General features: G+C 42.5%; 1 protein-coding gene across 2 annotated transcripts in view; it reads right to left on the reverse strand.

Moving 5' to 3' along the window:
• Positions 1–21,040, reverse strand: part of LOC137632332 (WD repeat domain phosphoinositide-interacting protein 4-like) — a 336,255-nt gene that overhangs the window by 18,160 nt on the left and 297,055 nt on the right. For both annotated transcript variants that reach the window (XM_068364264.1, XM_068364263.1), the window contains exons 3-5: positions 18,108–18,300; positions 16,255–16,435; positions 4,222–4,430 (exon numbers count right to left, since the gene is read on the reverse strand). In XM_068364264.1, the coding sequence (XP_068220365.1) occupies positions 4,222–4,430; positions 16,255–16,435; positions 18,108–18,300 (583 nt within the window). The remainder of the gene's footprint in view (positions 1–4,221; positions 4,431–16,254; positions 16,436–18,107; positions 18,301–21,040) is intronic.

Below are 21,040 nucleotides of genomic sequence, written 5' to 3' on the forward strand. Positions count from 1 at the left end.
TACACATGGAACTGTATATTTAGTACATGTACAGTATTGTACTGTACGTATTGTATTATTTTCTATTTATTGTTACATTATGTTGTAATAACTACTTAATTTACAGGTACTGTATTAACATTTAGTTTAGGTATATTGAATGGTTCAAATGTATTTGGCTGTATAGTATTTCACTGTGGTTATACTGTAGCTTTATTATGAAATTCAATATGGTGTTTTGTAGGGTTTGGAACGAATTAGGCAAATTGCATGTGAAATGTGAATCACAACACGAAAAAATCACTTTACGAAAGCCACTCCAGAACGAATTAATTTTATGTTGTGTGGCATTACTGTACTGTAGTAGGTTACACAAGGGAAAATGGATTTACCTGCTGATAGGTGAGGTCAGCATTCAGAGGACCGTGGGTGCTGTTCGCCAATTGTGGGAAGTATGGGGACGGGGAGGCAACAATTATTATTTCTATAGCCATACCTCTCTTCACAAAAGACTCTGTTAACAAAATTTTCAAGCTGCGAAACGAGATGGGAATATTTTTATGACTCGCATTACAAAAAATGTTTCACTAAGAAGAGATTTGCCAGCCAGAATGAGAATAAAATAGTCACCCATCACAGAGTTGAAGAAAATGGCTTCAAACAGAAAATGTACCTGTAATTTATAATAGGGGTAACTATAATAGAGCAGTACATATGGAACTGTATATTTAGTATATGTACGGCATTGCACTTTTATATATTGTATTATTTTACATTTATTATTACATTATGTTGAAATAACATTACTTAATTTACAGGTACTGCATTAACATTTAGTTTAGGTATATTGAATGGTTCAAATGAATTTGGCTGTACAGTATTTCATTGTGGTTATACTGTAGCTTTATTATGAGATTCATAGCATTATCATTAGATTCAATGTGGTGTTTCGTAGGGTTTGGAACGAATTTGGCAAATTGCATGTGAAATGTGATTCACAACACGAAAAAATCACTTTACGAAAGCCACTCCAGAATGAATTAATTTCATTTTATGAGGCATTCCTGTACTGTAGTAAGGTACACATGGGAAAATGGTTTTACCTGCTGATAGGTGAGGCCAGCTTTCAGAGGACTGTGGGTGCTGTTCGCCAAGAGTGGGGAAGATGAAGAAAAGAAAAAGCTAGTCATTCTTCACTTTCATTCCAGACTAATCCTGGATAACCTTTGTCCTCAACAATCTCCTACTTGTCCATCAAGGAGCCTGTGGTATTTAAACCACTTGATGTGCAGCCATCACAGGACCAATGGAGAACGTCTCCATGTTCCTGTGGGTCACGTCTTGAAGGACATGAGCGGTGAAGGTCGTTTGACGCTTCCACAAGCACGTTTGTAGTACCTGCGTCAAAGAGCACAGTAGTTCTTTCTGAATGCTAGGGGCATACTAATACCCTTAACAGTTTATGACCTATCAAATCCAAGCATATGTGGTATTCTTTGTGATCCTCCTCTTGACCTTACCTGTGCTGATGAAGAGTGCTAACACTCGGGGGGCACGCTGCTACAGCTCTTTTGAGGTAATACAGAATGTCCTCAACTTACAAGCTTAATAGTGTCCAAGAAGCTGTTTGCAAGTAGAATTTTGTTTAATTTTGGCCTAGGGCAGGCCTAACTTGAATCCCATGCCTATGATTTCCAGCTAAAAATTCAATAAACAGTCTGGTTTCATATGAAATAAATATAGCTATTAAAAATGTTGTTTTCATTACTGTCGTAAATGATAAAATATTGGTTTATTACAGTATTTCTTTATCTTATCTAGTTATTTTCAGTTGGATTTGTTTGCAAGTCTAATGTTTGTAAGCTGGGGACCTTCTGTACCTCTAACTCCTCATTGGGCAAAGTAACAGTTGATCTGGATCACCAGTTACAGAACAATGACTCCCAATCTGGATGGGCCCAAATCTAGGATTCACTACCCCCTGATTTTGAGTCTTGGCGATAAACTTGGGGATGAACCCGAGGAATACCTCCCCTCAATCCCCTTGATCTGTTGCCTTGCGTAATGGTTCGTAGGGAGCCCCTTTCAGGGATTATTAAACTCGAACTACATTCCATGGAGGTGGTCTAACATCTAACTGGGGGAAGGTAATCTCAAAACTCCATATGAGAAGAGATAACTCCAACGAAGAGGAAATATCAACTCCCTTCAGTATAAAGGCAAGACTTAAGGCTATGCAGTAGGCTTCCACTGCCAAGACCGAGGGAAGCTTTTCCTCTCGATGGTAAATTGTTGGTTATAGTGGCATCGAGACATCAACCATAGAAGACAGCCCACTTGCCCTGATAGACTGAAGCTGAAGATCTTCGCAGGTATCCTAACATCCTCTTGGCAACTTTATGCGAACAGCCTCTCAGGGAGAGGAGGTGCTGGATAGTCTTCAGGCGTATGTTGTAGCGAAGCTACATCTTTGTGAAAGATGTTCACATGTGGCTGTTTGAGTACTGTACGTGGTGTTGCGGAGGTAATTCTCTTGGAATATCCATCAGGAGGTGCAGAAGGTAACCATCCTGCATGAAGCCATAGAGGAGTTATGGGGTTATCGAGAGGTTCTTGGATTCTCTGGTCTTGTTGAGAACTCTTCTCATCAGACAGTACGGGGAAAAGGCACACACGATGTTCCACCATTGTTGGAGAGCATCTTGCTAGAGAACCTAGTGGTTTGGGACTGGGGAGCAGTGAAGCGGGAGCCTGAAGTTCAGGGATGTCGCAAACAGATCCATTGTTAGGGAAACCCATAAAGTCAGGACTTTGTTGGCTGCTAGATGATTCAAAGACCACTCGGAGCCCACTATCTCAGTCACTCTGCTCAGATTGTCCGCAAGCAAATTCCGTTTGCCTGGAATGAAGCGAGCTGATAGGGACGCCAAGTTGTCTTCTGATCATCTTAGCATTTCCACTGCTAGATGGCACAGGGACAACAAAAAGGTACCGCCTTGTTTGTTTATGTATTGTTGCTCATCAAGACCACAGAGTGACCCGCCAGAAACTGCTGGAACTACTGAAGAGCTAGGTAGGCTGCCCTTATCCCTGGGAGATATATGTGCTGGTGCCTTTCAAACTTGGACCAGAGCCCAGAGGTTTGTGGTGCAGCATGTGGGACCCCCACCCTTCTTTTGACGCATCTGAATAGAGCATAAATTCTGGGAGGTACAAGCAGGTTGGCCTCTCTGCGGAGGTTTTTATCTGTCCCCACCGCCTTAGGTCCGTCTGCTGCTCCAGTCCCATGGAGCGTAGTGTGTCCAGGGAGTCACTGTGCTGATTCCACCTGGATTTCAGTCGCCACTGAAGATATCGAACTCTGGCGGCAGTTGGGCACAAGATGGGCCAGGGACGTTAAGTGATTTAGGGGAGACAACCACTGCTGGGCTATGAGTTCTTCTAGTTTGATGAAGGGGCTCACTACCTTCCTCAGCCTCTGTACCCAGTTGTCTAATGGAAAAACTTTCTGGAGATTGGTTTCATGATCATACCGAAATATACCAGTCTTTGAGAGGGAAGCAGGGATGACTTCTCGAGTGTCGCATAGGTGAATGCTTTGCTAAGACTCCCCAGGTGGTGAAAGACACTGGAGGTTTAGCTGAACGCCTGTTTGAGGAATGGTCATTCTCATCATCAGGTCCGGTCCGAGGTCGTTACATATTCAGAAAATAAAGGCTAGAATCCCCAAAACTTTGTTGGTTTGCTGAAGACAGGAGGGGGAGGGGCTAATATTAAGGAGAGGAAATTCTTTATTGAAATTTCCCTAAGTGTGAACTTGTGTGATATACAGCCATGTGCTATACTCTTTCGTAGCTTATAAAAATTATTATAATAATAATAATAATGATAATAATTATAAGTATTACAGTAATGAAAATGACGTTATCCCGACATCACCGTGTGTACTACCAGGCATGTTTTGACGTGTATTGACGTCAACGGAGTGAAGGGGTTCAAATAAACACCGCTAAAACTTATTTAGATATTTCTACACTAATAAGAAAGAAATCAATTAAAAAAACAAAAAATCTATAGTAATTCTGCCTTTTCCATAGCTTTACTTCAAATATTCTAAAGACTAAACTATTTTTATGTACCAATTTCACACACTTTCTGCTAATGAATGATGAAGTTTTAAAAAACCACAATGGGAAAAGTACACCAAATCCCTGCTTACTAGAGCTAAAAAATTACACTTACCAATATAAAGTAGCAGGATCAGATCCTCGTCTCAACTCAGCTAACAACACTCTTCTAGCCGTGTCCCACACTCTTATTAAAGTACCTTTGTGTGATGCAGTAGCTAAAAATGTTCCCTCACGATTTACACTAAGGCATGCCAATTCACTTTTATGGGCTTGGACGGTTAAAGGTGCCTGAGAAACTGTTGATTCAGTTGTTAAAACATCCTGCAAAAAAGAATAGAAAAATATAGAAAGTGAAAAATGTAAAATTTGTACTTAATTAAATTTAAACTATACTGTACTTAAAAAGGTAGTTGTTAGTACCTTATAAGAAAAACTTTATTACTAAAAATATAAGGTATTCAATCATTTTTTCTACAATAAGTCCATTTGCCTGAGGACACATAGGGCAAGTTTTGGACGTTTTCCTTAATAGGTACCTTAGATGGTAGAATTTGGAACCCTTTGTAGTCTATGCCAACTTTGAATAATAGATGAATAGCAGTGTAGCTCCAAAAGCAGTCCTGCATCCATTAAAAGACTAAGGATTGATGAGGTCCTGAAAGCCCCAGTGACAAGCCTAAGACCAGAGGAAGGTTGAATAGTAGGATACATTGCGTCTGCATCAGAAAACAATGCACTGGGAGATTGATTTTCCACAGAAAAAAAAACAAAGTTCTTTTAAAACAGATATATTCCCATCTGTATGGTACCCTCTTTTCTTTGTAAGCATTTTGTACATCTGAAGTAATATAGCCTCCTTCTTTTCCTGCTGCTACACACTGCATTGGGGGCTTAGCTGTTCTCCAGAAAGTAATGAGTTAGCAATCATTTTATGCTTTAAATGCAAGTCAGAGGTCAATACAATAAAACCCCCTTTACGTTGACTTGACACATCAGTTTCGACTTTACATTGCTCATCCTCAAGTGTTAAATATAAAAATAAAATCCATGTTATGCCATTTTACCAGACCTCTACATCATACAATAACGATGTGGTGCAGTGCTGTGTCGTACTGTATACAGTACTTACTTTACAATGATGCTTACTAATGTAGGTACAGTTTCTGCTTTTCACAGAATGATAGCCACTAGGAGATTTTTCACTAAGTATTCCCCTTACTTCCAAATCATATATTAATGAAATTTCAATGATAAAATCTATTTATATTGGCACCTGATATTCAAAGTGCTTTATTCTTGATGCTGAACTATATCAACATTTCCCACAAAACTCAAGAACTCTTGCTTTTTTCTTTTCAAGGGGCATTATCCACCCATGACAACAAGCAGGACCAAGCCAGTTAGCACCGGCCTGTTTTCAGTCTACATGTCGAAACTAATATCCTATCCTCTTGAATTTGTTATTCAGTGGGGAGGAGGGTGGGAATGTATATGAACATCATGTGAGTATAGAAATAAATTTTATAACAAATTTAATTCATTCTTTGAACCTCCCCTGATGTTAATTATTGCTGACTCCCTCACTCTGGTGGAGATGGGTCATGATAAAAAGAGATAGAAAATTTAAACTTAAAATAATACTCTTTAATTACATAAGGCTTAAATCTAGCCCAGTGACTCAGTACAAAACTATTACCACTAAGGTAACAATTAAATTCACAATTGGGTTTATAAATCCTTTCCATTACTTATCAGTCATCTGTATATTTTACCCAACATTGTATTTCAAATGGAAAAAATCATAGCCTAAAACTAATTAACTTCCCAATTGATAAAAATACATGAAAATCAACTTTTTTATTCAAACATTCCCAGCACTGACTACAGCAATCTTGAGAAGAGAACCATGATTCTTCAAGATAATGATTGGAAAAGATGACAAATTTAATGTAATTTGTATATTTCCTTTTGATATAAACCTTGAACTCTTCATTAGGGACATATTTTTGGCAAAGCTGGAAGACTAGCCATAAGATTTTTAGTTAGCGGGGAGGGGGTTAGGGGGTAGTACCTGCAACCCCCATTACGCACACACCGGTGTTGTCTTGTCACTATTGATTGTAGGAAAGGCTTGCAAGGGATAGGTGATGGAGGGTCAAATTTTTATAAAGAACTCATGTTTTGTATTGTTAGGAAAAACAAAAATTATTCTAAATTTGTAATTTGTTGCGACACTCAATACAAACCCTTTCGCTCTTTATTAGGGATGACTTGCCCTTTAGGTGTGGAAGTCCGAACCAACTGGCTTTGCTTTTGACCCAGAGTTTTCCAGTGCATGCTTCGCACATATAAGGGAAAAACCCTGACATCTTGCTAATAGGACGCACAAAGCACGCTTTAGCGACCTGAGCAATCTGTGTAATTGTGAAATACTAGCAAAGTAACTAGTCTAGGTAAGAATTCATAGAAACGTAGGAGTCTTTGAATCAACCATAGATGTTACCCAATCCCATCTCGCTAGGGGATATGGGGACGCAACAAGTATTATATGCATACCAGGTTACACAAGGGAAATCGTTTTATCTGCAGACAGAGAAAGCCAGCTTGCAGAGGACCGTAGGTGCTGTTCACCAAACGAGGAGAAGATCAATAAAAGAGAAAGAGCCAGTCATTCTTAAACATTCATCCTGGACTAATCCCCGGTAACCTCTGCTCTCAACCATCTGCTACTTGTCCATCAAGGAGCATTTGGTATTCAAACCCCTGTTCCTGTTAGTCACGTTTTGCAGGTAGTGGGTAGTGAAGGTTTTATGACCCTTCCACACGACCGCTTGAAGTACCTGCGTTACAGAGTAGTTCTTCCTGAACGCAACAGACATAATGCCCCTCAAGTCATGTGCCCTGGGTCGTCTCGTCTGTGAAGAATAATTGGGACTGAATGCTTGGTTTACAACCTTGTAAATCCAAGCAGAGATGGTGTCCTTTGAGATCCTTCTCTTGACTTCCCCATACTGACAAAGAATGCTGACAATAGGGGGTGAGCTGTTGCAGTTCTTTTGAGCTAGTACCTCAAACTCCTCACTGGACACAGTAACAGTTGATCTGCATCATTGGTTACATTACAAGGACTCTCAATCTGGAGGGGACCAAATCTAGGATCCGCTACTCCCGGATTTAGAGTCATGGCGATCAATTCGGAGACGAAGTCAAGCATTACCTCCCCCCATCCACTTGAATGGGAGACGTCGTAGCAAAGACCATGAAGTTAGCAGACTCTCTTGGCCAAAGCCAACGCGAGAAGGAAAACTATCTTCAAAGTCAGGTGAAGATCTGATGCCTGCCATAATGGTTCGTAGGGATCGCCCTTCAGGGACCAAAGGCCACAAACCATGTCCCATGGGGGTGGTCTAACTTCAGACTGAGGGCAGGTAAGTTCGATACTCCGTATGGGGAGAAAAAACTATAATGAAAATGAAATGTTAACTCATATCAGCCTAAAGGCGAGGCTCAAGGTTGTGAGCAGTAGCCTTTCACTACCGAGACCTAGAGAAGTTTTTCCTCCGTAGATAATTTGTATTTTTCCTAACGATACAAACCTTAGCTATTTATTTAGGGCTATTACTTTCTGCAAAGCTCAAATGATGAGCTATTAAAATTTAGAGAGGGTTACCTACGCATCCCACTAGTTAGCGGGGGAGGGGTACGGGGTAGCTTGTTACCCCTCCCACTCACACACCTGTGATTGCACTCATTTTGCTTGGAGATAAGACTTAAGGGGGATAGGGTTGGCAGACATGTATGTAGAAATAGCTAAGGGTTTATATCATTAGGAAAATTAAAAATTACCTCCGAATTTGTAATTTGTTCTGTAACTAGAATACAAACCAACACTATATATAGGGGTGACTCACTCTTTAGGATGGTGGACGTCCCTGCCAATCTGGCTTTTTATCCTTACCCGGGGTAATCCCTATTGTGTAGAATTTTGTGCAACAATAAGGAGACCCTAACACCTCGCTCAACCTGGTAAGAATGGTCAACGGCCTACCTAAGTTGTGTGCGGTGATAAACTAGCAATGCGGCTGTCCAGGTAGACGTTATTTCGAGTCTTGTAGGAAATAACTGAAGAGACCGAGCGAGACATTACCCATACCACCTCGCCAGGGTATAGGGATGCAACAGTATTGGAACACTAGGTTACACAAGTTCCAGGATGCTGATTTCCTCAAGAGGGGAGGATGAAGAAAGCAAAAGAGCCAGACATTCCTTATCATTCACTTAAGACTAAAACCCAGGTAACAAATGCCCTCAACCTTCTGTTACTTGCCCAATAAGGAGCTTTAGGTACTAAACCAGTTGTTGTGCAGACACCATAGGACGGAGAGAAAACGTAACGAGGTTCCTGTGTGTCACGTCTTGCAGGTAGTGGGCAGTGAACGTCGTTTGGCGTTTCCACACACCCACTTGTAATACCTGCGTCACAGAGAAGTTCTTTTTGAACGTCAGGGACGTAGCAACGCCCCTGACATCATGAGGTCTGGGACGACATGTTGGTGGAGGGTCGGGATTCAGGACAAAATCAATGACTTAGCGAATCCATGCAGGGATTGGATTGTGTTCTTCGTGACCCTCCTCTTGGTTTGGCCCCTGCTTACGAAAAGTGAGGACACTGGACCTAGCTGCTGCTGTTCTCTTGAGGTAGCCTCTCCCTTACTGGACATAGCAACAGATGATCTGGGTCGTCATTACAGAGCGGAGACTCGTTATCCGGAAGGATTCAAACCTAAGATCCGAAACCCTCGGATTTTGAGTCTTTACAATAAACTCAGGAACGAGGCTGAAGCTTACCTCTCCCCATCCCTTTGAATGGGCTATGTCATATGAGAAACCATAAAGATCTCAGACTCGTTTGGCTAATGCCAAGGCAAGTAGGAACACAGTGTTTCAAGTCAGGTGGCGATCTGTTGCCTGGCGTAATAGTTCGTACGGAGGTCTCTTTAGAGACTGAAGAACTCGAACCACATTCCACGAAGAAGGTCTCACTTCCGACTGAGGACAGTCAAATTCATAGCTTAGTATGAGGAGGGAAAGTTCAAGCCATGAGAAAATGTCCATTCCTTTCAGTTTAAAGGCGAGACTCAAGGGTTAGTTTAATCGCTGAAAATGAAAGACGCATTTCTTCACGCAAATACACGACAAACTCCGCTATAGATGGAATCGTGGCATCGAGTGAATTGAGTCCCCTTCCACGACACCAACCACAGAATATATTCCACTTCGCTTGGTAGACTGTGGCTGAAGATTTTTGCAGGTAACTAGACATCCTTTACGCAACTTCTTGCGAAAATCTTCTCTGCGTGAAGAGATGCTGGATAGTCTCCAGACATGAAAACATAGCAAAGCTACTGCCTTGTGGTAGATGTAGACATGTGGTTGTCTGAGTAGATTTTGTCGTGGAGGAAGTTCTCTTGGGAGCTCCGTCAGGAGCAGCAGAAAGTCCGGGAACCATTTTTCATTGTTGTTGTTGTTATTACTACTACTTGCTAAGCTATAACCATAGTTGGAAAAGCAGAATGCTATAAGCCTAGGGGACCCAACTAGGAAGATAGCCCAGTGATGAAAGGAAACAAGGAAAAATAAAATATTTTAGGAACAGCAATAACATTAAAACAACCATTTCCTAAACTATAAAAAACTTTCACAAAACAAGAGTAAGAAAAATTAGATAGAATAGCGGAGCTATGAGGGTCATTGAAAGATTGACTGATGTTCTGGTCTTGTTGAGTACTCTTCTCATCAGACAGAACGGTTGGATTGAGTCCAGTATACGTCGAAGTTGTCCCACCGTTGTTGCAAAGCATCTTGGCAGAGAGCCTTGGGATCTGGGAAATGGGGAGTAGTACAGCGGGAGCCTGAAGTTCAGGGCTGCTGCGATCAGATCCACAGTCTGAGAACCCCACAAAGTAAGGACTTTGTCAGCTACTAGATGATCAAAAGACCATTCGGAACCCACTTTCTGCGATGCTCTGCTCAGATTGTCAGCGAGCACATTCCTCGTCTGGAATGAAGCGAGCTGACATTGAGACTAAACGGACTCCCGCCCATCTTAGTATCTCTATTGCTAGATGAGATAGGGGGTGCAAAAAAGTACCTCCTTGCTTCTTGATGTAAGCCACTACCGTGGTGTTGTCGCTCATCACCACCGAGTGACAAGCTAGGTACTGGTGGAACTCTTGAAGGGCCAGAAAGACAGCCTTCATCTCTAAAGATTTATGTGAAGGTACTTTTCGGACTCTGACCAAAGGCCTGAGGCCGTCTGATCCAGCATGTGGAACCTCCACCCTTCCTTTGATACGTCCAAGAACAGCATCAAATCGGGAGGAGGGACGAGAAGATCAACACCCTTCAGCAGATTCTCGTCCACCAACCACCATCCGAGGTCTGTCTTTTCCTCTGATCCCATGGGAATCAGAGTATCCAGGGAATCGAAGGCCTGATTCCAATTGAACTTCATACGCCACTGGAGAGATTGTATCCTGAAGGAACCGTTGGGAAATACAGGCCAAGGATGATAGGTGTCCGAGAAGACTTACCACTTCTGGGCTGGGAGTTCTCGTCTGAGGAAAGGTCTTGCTACTTTCCTCAGCCTTGCTATCCTATCGTCCGATGGGAAGGCTTTGTGCAGATTGGTGTCTAATACCATGCCCAGGTATAGCAGTCTTTGAGTGGGAAGCAGGGAATACTTCTCGAGGTTTACCATGATCCCCAGATCTTGGCAAAGCCTCAGAAGTTTGTCTAAGTGCTGAAGAAGGGTTGCCACTGAGTCTGCCAGGATCAGATAGTCGTCCAGGTATCGGAGGAGGCGGATGCCGAACCTGTGAGCCCAGGATGACACTAGGGCAAACACTCTTGTGAAGACCTGGGGTGCTGTGTAAAGGCTGAAACACAGCACCATGAACTGGTATGTCTTCTTGTCGATGTTGAATCTCAGATACTTCCTTGAAGACGGATGGATTGGGATCTGGAAGTATGCGTTCATCAGATCCAGTGTACACATGAAGTCCTGTGGTCTTATTGCTAGTCTGATTCTGTCTGCCATCTACATACTGAACTTAATCTGTTCGACAAACTTGTTCAGAGCCAAGAGATCGATGACTGGCTGGTCTCCAGCCTCTAGACACCTTTTTCACAAGAAAGAGTCAACTGAAGAAGCCTGGGGACATGTCGAGGACTTCCAGGAAAGTGGCCTTCTCCCACAGGGTCTGGACTTCGGAGCCTGCCCCTTTGCTAATCTCATTGCAAAGGAGGTCACAAGCACTGGATTCTTGGTCAGTGGAGGGAGAGATGAAATGAACGGGATGCGATACCCTGAGCGAATCACAGAGACCGTCCAAGGTTTGGCCCAAGGCTGCCTCCACCTGGTCCAGCAGCTTTGTAGGCATCCCCTTACTGGTGGACGAGCATGAAGATGACCTATACTAGCGTTTGTGGTTCTTACCGCCACCTCGCTGGCGTTTCCCTCCACGGTTGGACTTGTTGCCTTTCCCGTCCTCGACAGGAAAGGGCTTCTTAGACACCTCAGACTTAAAAATTGCATCCGTTTTCTTCGATGACAATTTCACTTGACTGGTCTTTGGAGGGGCTGGAGGTCTGTAGGGCCGAGCTGTAAGGGCCCTATGAAGGAGGGAGTCTGTGTTGGACTTCCTCCACCTCTCCGCAGCCTGCTCAGCGTCCCTAGTCTCAAAGAGGAAGCATCCCTCCATGGAGGTGGTTCGAAGTCTAGTGATCTCAGCGTTAGGGATCTGCTGGTGAAATCTCTCGGCCACCGTATTCCTTCATTTCAGATTGGTGTTGGCCCACAGGGTCACTACCTAGTGGGCCAGAAATTCAATGGTACAGGTGCCAGAAGAAGAAAAGTTTCCAAGGCCTTCCTGGTATGATCCTTAGAGAAATCCTTGGTTCTCACCTGGATTCCTATCGATCTCAACCAATGACCCAGCCACGAAGTAGCCTTCATAGAGTACTTCGCAACCTTCTCTTGGTTTCGAATCTCAGATGCTGAGAATGAGACCTGACGCGAAGAGAGCTTCTCTAGAGGGACTGCCTTGGTCAGCTCTTCCAGGGAGTGATGGAGAGACATTGTCAAGAAGGTTTCGTCCATAATGTCGTAAAATCTCCTCTGGTTGGCACCTGAAGGTGGGAGAAGTTTGGAGGACGAGGAAGAACGGAAAGACTCAGAGATGGAAGAGAGTTGGGAGGCAATCTTACGCCGGACACTCTTTATCCCTGGGACCAGGGCAAAGCTGCACTGGCCTTAGGAGGCTTTTGGGTGCCTAGGACACGGTCTAGGAGGTTGTCTTTGCCTTCTTGAGGGGTCGTCTGTGGATCCAGTAACCCGTTAAGGGTCCTCATAATGGACAGAACCTGCCAAAAGTCGTGTTCTGATTCTCTCTAGTCTTCGTACGAAGTTGGGGTGGCAGCGAGATCTTCATTCAACCCTGAAGTCTCCACCTGGGGTGTGTCGTGGTCGCCAACTGGAAGACTGACTTGGCTCCTGGAACCGTCAGAGGGATTCTGAGTCGTAGAGGAGGACTTGAGAATAGTCTTAGAGTCTTTAGGTACCCTCCTTAGAGGAAGCAGGGGCTCCAAGGCATAAGGTCTACATGTAGTGACCTTCTCAGAAGGGAGAGATCGAGGAGCTGTAAGCGAGACTATGTTCTCTCCTTGGGGTCTTTCCGTCGGTGATGGAGGTGGACAATCTGACACTTGACTCTTCTCTTAGATTGCCTCTAGAATTGGTGGATGAGGCATTGAGGGGCCCGAGCAATGGTGAAACATCAGGGGAGGTTTCTACCCTACGCGTCCTGATCGGGGTCAGCTTGACTCTTGTTGAAGGGACCTTATCAGGAGATCCCCTCTTCCTAATTAGAGGGGAAGAAGCAGTCGTGGTCTTAAGTCCCGGATCAGTTGAACCCGCTGAATCTTCCGTCATACATGAAGGAAGCATGGGGTTGTAGGCTTGAGTTACAGCCCTAACCGGGTCGTTGAGCCACGGCTGCTTACTCCTCAAAGCACTATACGATAGATCCCCTGAAGGGAGAGAGGATTCATGGTCTTTCCGTGGGGTCTCCAGAACAGACGCCGTGGATTTAGGGACTGTAGAAGCAGACTCCCTTCTAAATGCTGGAGTTTATGAATTCTGAAATCCTGAAACTTGCCCCATCCCTCCTTCCCCAGCAGCTGAGACATTACGCGTATGCTGGGAGGGGAGTGGGGAGACGGAGAACAATCGTTACTCACCCTACCTTTTTTGGAGGCCACAACCACCGCTTGTGGAGGTTGCAGTTGCAGAACCTCTCTTGCAAGAGGATGTGGTGGTCGCTGGAGTGATAGAGAGCGACGAGCAAACTCCTGTTCACGACACGAAGATCAATGGCTGGAAGAACAATATGAGGAAGTGTGTTCCTGCGTTGGAGAGTGATACCGTGGTAACGCAGGATCGATCGTTACTACCACCCAAGAGGTAGGTCGGTTTAGCAACAATCGCTGGGAAGGCGACTCACGCGTTGCTAGGAGTGAAGGCCGACTAATGAGTGACAAATTGCATTGAAGAGGCTCACGAACAGTTGAGAGAAAGCGTCCCACCGGAGAGTGACGCCACAGTATGAGAACAATCTGGTGTATGGACGAACGATGGTCCGTTGGATGATCGATGCGCATTTCTCCAGACGGCAGAGGTTTACGCGACTGGTGAGGTCGATGAGGTAAATGGCGTCAGATGGGCAATCATTAATGAGCAGGTGAATGCTGATGAACAGGTGACCATTGCCAAGCAGGCGATCGCTGACGAGCAGGGAAACGCTGACGAGCAGGTGAACGCTGCCAAGCGTGCGAACGCTGACAAGCAGGCGATCGCTGTAGAGCAGCAGGTGAACGCTGACGGTCAGGCAAAGGCTGACGAGCACACAAACGCTGCAGAGCAGACGATCGATGATGAACAGGCAATCGATGACGAGCAGGGGATTTCCGATGTGAAAGCGATTCTCGCATTGTCAGCAATTCTCGCGTGGTGGTAGCATGATGAGAAGTCGAACGCGTAGGGAATTCACAAGCAATTGATCACTTAGGTGGAGCATGAGACGTCGTTCGTTGTCGATGGTCAGGCGATTCACGCGTTGGAAACGACGTAAGCGATTTACGTGTACCCACACGCCTCGGTGGTACACGAGAAATTGCTCGATGACGATGGTCAGGCGATTCACGAGCTACATGCGTTAGTGCAGGAGTAGCTGGATGCCGACAGTCAGGCAATTCAAGCATTGAAAGCGATAGAGAAGACGATTCACAAGTAACCAACCGCTTAGGTGGTACACGAGATGTTGCTTGATGACTATGGTCAGGCGATTCATGCGTTAGACGCGTTTCACGAGAAGGAAGATGGTCAGGTGATTCACGAGATGAACGCATAGTCGATTCATGCTCTGCTGGACAATGGTGAGACTGTCGAGCATGAGAACGTTGGGCAAGAGCCTGGCAATATGTAGAGTGACGAGACGAGATCGGAGATGGAGGCGAAGGACGAACAGTTTCTTCTTCTGAAGAAGACTGAGGAGGACTGGAGGTGAAGAGACGTCTCTTGGCCAATGGGGCAAGACCACCCTGAAGGCAAAGAGGAGGACATACACGGTGAGGTCGCCTGCTCCCGACGCGACAGTGTAGAAGTGTGGGATCAGCAGGCTGACTAAAAGCTGATGTGAGACCCTTTACTTGAAAGGAAACCATTCGTTGGAGAGATGTGCCTCGGACTTTGCTCTCCCTCCAAAGGATGTTCATCAGGGGAAGGAGCGAAGACCTCAGCAGCGGAAGATGAAGAACCAGATGCAGTCGCAGGAATAGCTGGCAGGGCAGCAGAAGCTCTCCGACACCACGACATCGACAACGGATAGGGGTCAGCATCTTAAGCCGACGCATGCTGAAGGTCAGTACCCCGGTGCAAAAACCGCAGCAACGCTTCATAGGAAGATTCACCGGGCAAAAATCCAATAATGGCCAGAGCTTAAACAGAGGAGAAAGAGAAACAGCCTCACTCGGGGAGGCAGCCCAGTCTCGAGGACCGAAGTTGGCCAGGTGTTAATTGGCCTACGCTACTATTCGTCGGTCCCCTGGAGGAAGCTGTCCGAGTACAAGCTTCAGAGGAAGAAGCCTTGGTATTCTTCTGCTTCGAAGTGCATTTCGAAGAGAGAGAATCCCGCCTAGACTTCTTCTTCTGTCTATGCCTGCAGACTGGGCAAAGGCTATGGGGATCCAACTCCAGCGCAGGCATAAACTTCCGGCAGGTGCAACCTTTAATTCGTGAACAAGTCCGCACGGCTGTAAAACACAGCACACACATACACTGAAAGAAACAGCTAAAAAGTTGGAGAGGATGAAAGTCGGTGACAACCGCACTCCATCCGAGCCAAAAGCAAAGTGAGAGCAATCACAGGTGTGTGAGTGGGAGGGATAGCAAGCTACCTTCCCCCACCCCACTAACTAACGAGAAGGGTAGTTAACCCTCGCTGAATTTTAATGGCTCGTCCTTTCAGCTTCGATGAAAGTAATAACCCTATAAATAGCATTGGTTTGTATTTCAGTTACGGAACAAAAATATAATTCAACAACATGCATCACTGTCTATTTTTCAATATTTAAATTCTTTACTTTAGGTAATTCTTTAGTTTTTATCTTATTTTCAATTATTCTTCAGAGGTACCCCTAATTCAAATTTTTGGTTGAATCAGAATTTTGATTCATTGGGGTTGTTCTCACATCCTTATCAAAGCCAATGTCCTTAAGTTTGGAAACCTATCACGAGGTAGTTGAAACTCATGGGCCTTGTCCAATAATTTTGAGATTACTTTTGATAAGAAAACATCTACCAGAAATAACTTAGAAGGTACTATCTTCTCTTCATGGAGCTCAATCTTCCATCAATGAGACCACCAAGAGCTGACTCCCAATCTACCCTTGAATTTTGTTAAGCCATATTATTGAGTAATAAAAAATTACACAAAAAATATTTGACAACTGCAGAACACTGACTATTAATTAAAATATGTTAAAAGTACTATATTCAACTACAATAACAAACTATAACTGATCTTACCACCAACTGCACTGCCCCAAGCTTATGTGCTGGGAAGCACAGTATGTGTTTGTCTGCGGATGCGAATGATGATACTTCACATAGTCCTAGAGGATTATCCCGAGTTTCACAAGTAAAAAGTCTATGTGGAGAATGTGGAAATGTGAATACATGAATTTGTCTACGAAGAACCACAACTAATCTGTTGAAAAATAAATCAATCTAAGGTTATTATATAGTGATGCATGAGAAGAAACAATCTAGAACAATAATGCATTTCAAAGTCCGGCTAACAATCACAAACAGCAATGCATACAGAACAGATGAATATGCCATTACACCTTGATAAAAGATTTCTCATATTCATTGCAACCCCTAAGCAATATTAGTGCACAATAGATTTTTTAAAACCATTGGTTCCCAAACCTTGCCGGATTGGTCAGTTTGCCTGACTATGAGAGGTCACCTGATCATACTCTGAATACCATGTCAAGAATTGTTTTATTTAATTCATTATTTGTACAGGTGGTGATTTTACACAATCAAATATACATGAACATTCCTATTTTTATGAAAGAGTTATTGCAAGTCTTAACTTGACTGAATTTGCAAAAAAAAAAAAAAAAATTATCTTGGATTTTTTTTATAGCACAGACACCTCTCAATTTTTGCAGATTCTATCTTTGTGATTTTGATTATCCCATATAAAGGACAAATAATCCAAAAGGTACAATGAATGATTTTGGGCTTTAGCAGACTGTAGCTGCGCTGAAATAAAAAAAAGTGAAAATCCACTTAACCAAAGCAGCTAATTTGGAAACACCAGTCAAAATTTTTAAACAGTGGGCAACTACATCACCATTCAGTATAGTAAGCTACCCCAAAATTATGTTTCAAATAATGTACAGTAAAAGGAATGTTGCCCCAAAGGCTAAAAGGTTTTTACATATTCTTCCCCCTTTTTTATTACCTTTTTGTTTATCTTTTAATTTTTGTTAATTACTAACAAATTATTAACATGATTTAACACCAAAGGGTCTTTCCTTTTCATTTTTATAATCACTAATTTTTACAAATAATTTTTGCCTATGTTTATTCCTCATACTGTACCCCTATTCCCTTCCTTACTCCCTTTTATTCAAAATTTCCCAACACTTGTATATTCTATCTGTATTACCTTCATTAAATACAGTGTGTATAGACAAATTTACTGCATCAAATTCTTTATACATTTCTTTCACAGTCATTTACTGAATAAAGCCAGTTTCATGCTTCAGTGCATGTCACCCCTCTTGCTATTATTAACCTATGTCTTCCTCTCTCCTACAGACCAAGTAAGGGAGGTGTAAAAGGGTTTGGTTGTTTGTTATAGAAAAATTTCTAAATAATTTTCTTATTTGTTAGTAAAAAGATTTGTATTTTGTTTTAATAGAAAGCTCTTTAAGATACCATATGACAACATGAAATGTTCAGCTTTACTAATACAAATTTGTCAGTTAGAAGGCCTAAAAGGGTTACTACTAAACTGAAGTGGCTCAAAGATTTCATATGATGCTATCATTGATTACATTATATATTTGTGTTGATTAAGGATCTTTTTATTTTCTGTTATTTGTAGCTGATATGTCAAGAGTGAGGTCTAATTTCTTATGTTTAAGTAATTCTAATGAAATCCTATCTGCATGTCCCAAATTCATATTCTTTAAATGTTTAATATGAGTTGAGATATGTCTCTATGAATAATATACCGTATGCAACTTACTTGGATGTTTGCAATCACTTTTTAAAGCAGGCATAATAATGTAAGAGAAAAGAACATTCAGAGGTGAAGCCCCGAAAAAAACCGGTTAAAGTAAAATAGGAACATTACTTACCTGTCTTTTCTTAATCTTACAGCCAAAACTGGCACAGCAAAAGTAAACTCCAACAGTAACTTTGACTTGAAATCATCATATATGAGGACTGTATTATCAGCATACTTTGGAACAGCCCCTCCTCCAACCATGGCTAGCAAATTTGTCCTGTGTAGCATCTCTCCATGTGCAATGCTACCCACCACATTTTCTCCTTGAAGTAAAAAATAACATTACCAAGAGATGCACAGAGGATATCCTTCCTCATAGTATCACTATATTCTATGTAAAGCAAAATACTTTATCAAATTAAACACTACCATAATTTCATATGACTTCCAAATTTGAAAAGCAGCGATAAAAATATTTCCTGGACAAAAGTATAAAATTATGATAATTGGCAACCAATTATTCAGAGAAACTGATTACAGTACAGATATTTGGCATACTTATTTCTCTGAAATACTTCCACTCCAAAAAATTTTTTTCATTATCATTAGATAGTAGGTTGGATAAGGCACCAGCCACCAGTTGACATGCTATCGCTAGAGAGTTATTGAGTCCTTTGACTGGCCAGACAGTACTACATTGGATCCCTCCTCTCATTACTGCTCATTTCATCTTTTCCGTCACATACTCATGATAGTCTGGCCTATTCTTTACAATTTTCTTTCCTCACACTTGACAACAATGAAACTATCAAACAATTGTTCTTTCCTCAAGATATTAACTACTTACACTGTAATTTTTCAGTAGCTACTTTCCTCATCTTAGCAAATCAATAACAAAGAGAATTGTGTACTGTATACTATTTCTTAACTTGATCAAAACATCTACTATATATAGTTAATATAGTATTACATAAGCACAAATTTGTTATAACCTACCATAATTTTCTTATAATGCATTTAGAAAACACACACACACACTCACTCTCTCTCTCGTCCTAATTGGAAAAAGGTAGATAGAGTAATAATTGCTTCTTTCAATAATTATGAAACATCCTTCAGTAGCATGCCCTAATAATAAGGGAGTTATTTGATCCAAAAATTGAGGTTGAAGATGAACTATGCAGGGTTGATCAGCTGGTTTGATTGTAAACAACGCATAAGATTATTATTCGCTATGTTTTTTATTATAAATACGATACTAAAATGTGAATATTACATGCATTATTACAGTTAAGTGAAACAACAGTTTAATCAAAATCCAGTTTATTTCAAATATAGCTGTAATTTTTTACCACCGTAAATGGATACACACTACCGAGAGAGCTAGAACCAGCTGGGTGCAACGATGGGTAGTAGAACGCAGCACTCCCAGTGTAAAGGAGCACGGGCTATTTGATATCACCGGCCAGCTTAAATTTTATAGGAATTTTTATCTAATAGGTACTGCATTGTTCTTGGCCATCTTAATGCTGTTGCCAACTATTAGAAATGAAATTCTTAATGTTAGGTAAACAATCATCACAACAAATTTTTTTTTCTCAGCTGCAAAGCAAGAAACCGCGATTAACATGGTCGGACTGTTTAGGAGACTAACTGGCTGATCCCAAAACCTTCTCTTGTATCACAAGGTTTGAAGATTAAGCTCGTCTCACAAGAAGAGACTAACAGTAGAAACTTCTAATCGAAAAAGCCTGGCTGTATCCCAGCGCCTTCCGTCTTCCTATGAGATCGGATTCACAATCCTGAGGAAGAAGGTTATAAATTGCTTACCATTTCCTAAAAGAAATATAAGAAATATAGTATCCTTGTGGTTAAAGTCTGGACTTCCTTTCCCGACGAAAAGACATGAGCCGAATATCTTGAGCTAATGGAGGGGTTCATTTATGGGAAAGGAATGTATTCCCAACCACTCCGGTCTAAGGGGGGAAGTTCCGGTTATGGGAAAAAGTCATCGTCCTACTTCACGAACAAGTCCGAGTTTCATGAAGTGTAGACAGATGTTTCTCTGAATCAGAAGCAGATGGAGGTTGAATGAGTTTTCACTAAGGTCCGTGGGCCTAAGGGTCAACGTAGAAGTGGAGAACACAGATTTTCAATCCTCTGTTATTCTTGTCAGTCACCTATCTAGGGCTGACTCAAATCGAAGCAAGTAAATTGCTATGGCTGTCAATTAGAGAGCACTGAATTCTTTCCCAAAGAGGAAGAGCATGACCGTAGCCTTAAGAGGGTGTGTCTCCCACTAGGGCGGGAGGGGAGAGAAAACAGATTCAAAGAATCTGCCTCCCCTATCACATCCGAAATTCGATTTGCTTTAGCAGACTGTCTAATTAGCGTACTGTAGTTCCTATTCAGGCAAAATCGGCTTGTGAGCCATACCATCATAAACAGGACAACAGGGGAGACGGTGCCAACCGATGCAGCTCCTGGTTCCTGAGGCAATTTGTTTGTAAACCTTCCTGTAGTATGAACGAAGTGTCAAATGAAAAACACCTACGTTCAAGGGAGATGAACTCCCGTAAGTGTGCCCGATTCAATGCATAAACCTGGCCACCTTGAAGTGGATCCTTCCGATTGCGCTGACGACGAGAAAGTCTTAGGAACAAAAGAAGACATGTTTGTGATACACAAACAAGAGACCAAAGAGCGAAGAGGTATTCCGTCGCCTGATGAAGGGAGTGTTCTTGGGTTCCCGGAAGGAAAAAAACCATAATTCCATCAACTCTGTTGGGTCTAACCAAGTAGTGTAGGCCCGAGAGTGATAAGACACGATATATGCCATCTAGGAGAGAGTGATCTCTTGAGCAGCTCCCTCTCAGGAAGTTGCTGGCAAACTGGAAGCCTAGGACATTGCAGGCTTGTAGTGACCACTCGATTCTGACTAGTGAATGTCGGGTCGCACAATGGCCAGCAAGCGAAAACGCAGCGCTACCGTCGTGTAGGACAACGAATGACTAGCGGTTGAACATGAAGTTTGAACGGTGCTATTGAGAAGCAACCGTGATA

This window comes from Palaemon carinicauda, chromosome 41, assembly GCF_036898095.1.
Source record: "Palaemon carinicauda isolate YSFRI2023 chromosome 41, ASM3689809v2, whole genome shotgun sequence".
Classification (NCBI taxonomy): domain Eukaryota; kingdom Metazoa; phylum Arthropoda; class Malacostraca; order Decapoda; family Palaemonidae; genus Palaemon; species Palaemon carinicauda.